The sequence below is a fragment of the Mixophyes fleayi genome, chromosome 6 (genome assembly GCF_038048845.1).
Source record: "Mixophyes fleayi isolate aMixFle1 chromosome 6, aMixFle1.hap1, whole genome shotgun sequence".
In the NCBI taxonomy this organism is placed as follows: domain Eukaryota; kingdom Metazoa; phylum Chordata; class Amphibia; order Anura; family Limnodynastidae; genus Mixophyes; species Mixophyes fleayi.
In genome coordinates, this window is record NC_134407.1 from 169,182,158 (window position 1) to 169,186,570 (window position 4,413).

At 37.3% G+C, this 4,413-nt stretch overlaps 1 protein-coding gene across 1 annotated transcript; it reads right to left on the bottom strand.

Annotated features, from left to right (window-relative positions):
• Positions 1-207: 207 nt before the first annotated feature.
• LOC142095393 (keratin, type I cytoskeletal 42-like) lies at positions 208-4,413 on the bottom strand. Its single transcript, XM_075178343.1, has 6 exons — positions 4,192-4,413; positions 2,770-2,852; positions 2,208-2,364; positions 1,875-2,036; positions 700-825; positions 208-432 (listed from the first exon to the last, which is right to left on the bottom strand). Exons 1-6 carry the CDS (start codon positions 4,399-4,401, stop codon positions 208-210), a joined length of 963 nt encoding a protein of 320 aa, XP_075034444.1. The 5' UTR covers positions 4,402-4,413.

A 4,413-nucleotide genomic window follows, 5' to 3' on the forward strand; every position in this document is an offset into this window, starting at 1 on the left:
TATTAATAACACATGACATGTAAAAGCTGTAAAAGTTTTCTCTAACAATTTTATTTTTATAATCATTCTTAAGTGAAGGAAGCCTTAATTTAGCTATTCAGTGAGCATTTATTAAGCTTACTACAAAACTAAGAAGTGTCAATTCAAATGTCAATTTTAAGCCAGCATTACTGAACTGAATGACAGCTGTATAATACATTGCTGAACTTACTGGATGTCATGTCCATCCAAGAGGCGTTTGTAAGTGGCGATCTCCATCTCCAGGTGGGTCTTCTGATCCATCAGGATCTTGTACTCATAGTTCTGACGTTCCAGATCAGATCTGATTTGTGCCAGCTGAGACTCCACATTATCGATCATAGCTTGTAACTGGGCGATTTGGGAACCATAAGTAGCTTGTGTCTCTGCCAAAGTGCATTCCAGGGCTGAGGTCTATAATAGAGATTATGACAATAGCATAAAATAATGTATACAGAGAGCATGCAATGGACAATGGGTACTTTTTTGCATCATTAAATGTTATTAACTATGGAGTTATTTGAGATAGGCCAACTGAAAAATATACACTAAATTGTGGTATTCAAGCTCACTTTTTAAATGTTAGTCTCAACAGACATTTGTTACATGCCTCCGCATCAGTATGTAATAGAAGACAAGGGAAAACTACTAATTTTTAGAATTCCAACTATTTGTACATACCATGCTCAGCTGGCTCTGCAGTTCAATTTCCAGGGTCTGGACACAGCGCTTCAGCTCAATGACTTCGGTTTGCACAGACTGGAGTTTCTGTGAGCCTGAAGCCACCTGACAATTTAGCTCTTCACTCTGCCAATACAATAAAAAGTGTTACAAAGGCAATGGATGGATGCTGCTAGTAGAATGACCAATTTCCTTAGTGGTGCTTTAACAAAAGTAAAACCTGCTTTTGTTTGTCTGAATATGTTGAATAAACTGACTACTTAAATTTCCCAATGGAGCCAAGTATTGTTTTGTCATATGTACCAGGCATATATTTATGCTCACAATAGTGGATAATGGCATCAGGAATAGAAACTAGAATCATATTAAAGAAAGTGGAGCATGTATGACCTCTTCAATCATTAATGTTAGTTTGGTGCGGGCTTCTTACTCTTTGTTTCAATGAACTCAGAGTAATGTTCTCTAGAATTCCTGAAGCTTGATTAATGTTTGAATCTCTACAGTTCAAGTGAGGGGCTCTTTGCATAATTTAATGAAGATGTAGCCTCAGAAGAACTGATTGGAGCCGGGCAATAAGCTGGGGGCATTGTTTGCATACCACTCATAGATCTTATTCTCCATCTGGGCATATTCGAAAATCATGAGTGTTTTTGTTGTGATATGGCATGAAAAAATGTGTGGACTGGGGGGTCTATTACTCGAAAAAACCCAGGACCCATCATTGTTTGGTTGACCGACTAATCGACTAGTTATGTTTAGTGTTTAACCTATAAGTTAATAAAAGCATTAGATATGCCAAATGCAATGCATGTTCAAGGAGTTAGGGCAGAGGTTCCCAAACTGTGTGCCTAGGCTCCATGGGGTGCCTCAGCGATCTCACAGGGGTGCCCTGGTCCAGGGCCAGGGGTAAACAAGGCGGGGGACTACTTGGTAATTATTTTGGCTTAGGGTGCCTTGAAAAAATTACGGTATATGATTCTAAGTATTTTTTACAACTAACCATTTTTCTTCCCTTCCTGTATTTTATTTGTTTAATCAAACATAGGATTTTCAATTGAAAAAAATAGGTGACAGGTTGTTTATGTGACTTGGGTGTTTATTACTTTGCAATGGGTTATTTTTATTCATTTAAAACAAAAATATAAATAATTATATTGAAAGCAATAGTATTCTACCCTGTGTCTGAAAATATCATCAGCATCTCTCAGGTTCCTCTCCATCAGGTTTTCATATTCATCTCGGATTTCAGACAGGGCTCTATTAAGGTCAATGGATGGGGCAGCATTCATTTCCACGTTGATTCTAGCCCCAAGCTGGGCACGAAGGCTGTTTACTTCCTAAAGAGATGAGAAATGTATACACAATAATACATAACAATGAGAGTAATGTAACACACAGATTAATTTTACTACAATAACTGTCTGGATCCAAGAAAACCTATTTTTTGCTCTCTTTCCCTTCCTGCGGTCTACTTTTACATTTCTATAGGTTTTATAACTGAACATTACCTCTTCGTGGTTTCTCTTCATCTCCTGCAATTTTTCCTGGAAGCTCTGAACTTCCATCTCCAGGTCACATGTCTCCTGGTTCAGTCCATCTAGCACTCTGCGCAAAGCGTTTACATCAGATTCAGCACTATTACTCATACGCCGTTCAATCTCATACCTGGAGAGTACAAAGCAGCCTTATTAATTTACTAGCTTAATAGGCAAACCCGGCACAAGTGTAGGAAAGCATTATTTAGGGTGAAGCATTGAATGTAATATTTTTTTATTTTATTTGCTTTTTTGCTTTTTAGTGCAACTTGGTTTTTACCATACACAAAAGAGCGGCATCATTATTTTCAATCCACAATTGCACATTTAGGGTGTTATCTACCAGATCCTTTTCATTTCATAGTCAGTGTGTAAATTACTGCAAATTATTCATCTAATTTATCCTACCCCTAGTCATAACAGGGTCATCTTCCCTCTTGTAGTAAAATCAGTTTGCCTTTATATTAACTTACTAGCAAATACTGTGTACATAGCAGACATGATATAGGGAAGCATGTAATAATAAAATATATACTTGTCACGAAAGTCATCAGCAGCCAGTCTGGCATTGTCAATCTGTAGAACAATCCTGGCATTGTCTGTTGTAGCTGCAGAAATCTGTAAAAGATATTAACCCATGACGCTCAATGACATGATGTAGTTGCTTTGCTGAATTAGACCCTCATTTAGAGATGAATGTCCTTTTTCTTGTATAAAATACGCTTTTTTATACTTCTATACTGCACACAAAAATGCATCCGTAAATGTCCGCATGCAGATTCAGCCATCTTATATTTACGACTTCTTATATTTAGAGAGGAGGAATGGAGGAGGGATGGGGGTCAAACATAGGCTAAGGTGGAAGATACACTTTTCAGCGGGCATATATCTCGTGGGTGTTTCATCTCTGCTGCAAAGATGTGTTGGGGATGATCATCATCAAAACAGACCTTTGCATTGATGAATTAATTAAAAATAATTAATTAAACAGATGAATTAATTACATGAATTAAAAAAACTGTGCTCCCTCTTTGCCAACAAAAATGATCCATGCACCATCGTTCATAGCCTGGGTTGGGTGCCACTAATGCGGGGAGGATGAACAGCTGCAGAAGTCAAAATCAGCACCAGGCTATGACATGCTGGGCTGGTCCCACTATAACAGGGAAACCCACAGTGTGGGGTCCACCTATTATAGTTGGATACAGCTGCAGCCTGTTCAGCACAGAGATGAATTCCCAATAGAATCAGGCTGACAACCAAAATACACTTTAATCCTAGGAAAAAAAACAACCCTTTGCTGAATGCACAGGAGCTCCTACCAAAACCCCTGTGCAGCTGTTAAACTTGAAAACAAAACATTTTTGTAGGTGGTATTACTGGTCCCAGAAAATAAAAATTTATTTATTTAATTGAACATTAAATCACCAGTGATCATCAAGCTGATGAAAATGACTAGCCTCTCTACAGCATCATGATGAGCTTACAGTATCTTGATACACTTTAAACATATCTTCATGCAGATGCATTTAACATACTATGTTGAGTTGCATGTACCTTAAGATATGTACATCCCAGAATGAACACATAAGTGTGTGATTTTTTTTCCTGCATGCATTTTGCATCTACATTTTGGATGCAAATTATTCTAACACTACATGAGGTCCATAGTTTTTAATTTTAGATGAGCAAGGATATGATTAGTTTTATACTGTTGTACATACTTTTGAGAAGCAAATAGATACAGTGAATGCATATGTACTAGTTTGTTATATTGCTGCTAATCGTATAGCTAAAATTAAAGGTTACATACGATTTTCTATCTTTATCATCATCATCATCATCATCATCATCTATATATCTTTAGTAAAATGTCATAAGATGCAAATTGATTACTTATCGTTGTTAAATCATATTGATTTTCTTTTACCTGAAAAATACTTTTCTGATAGTTTACCTGGTTCTGGAGGTCTGAAATAATTCTGAAGTACTGACTGGAGTCGGGCAATGAGCTGGTGGCATTGTTTGCATACCACTCACAGATCTTCTTCTCCAGTTGGGCATTTTCCTCTTCAAGAGCACTGACTTTATCCAGGTAGGATGATAAGCGATCATTCAATATCTGCATGGTTTCCTTCTCATTGATATTGAGCAGGCTATCATTCATCCAACCAGCATG

Excerpts from the sequence above, each read along its gene's own strand:
- LOC142095393 (XM_075178343.1), bottom strand. The coding sequence starts at position 4,401 with ATGAATGATAGCCTGCTCAATATCAATGAGAAGGAAACCATGCAGATA. Across the intron at positions 2,037-2,207 it reads TGAAGAGAAACCACGAAGAG|GAAGTAAACAGCCTTCGTGC; the intron begins GTAATGTTCAGT and ends TCATCTCTTTAG. Across the intron at positions 433-699 it reads TGCAGAGCCAGCTGAGCATG|ACCTCAGCCCTGGAATGCAC; the intron begins GTATGTACAAAT and ends TCTCTATTATAG.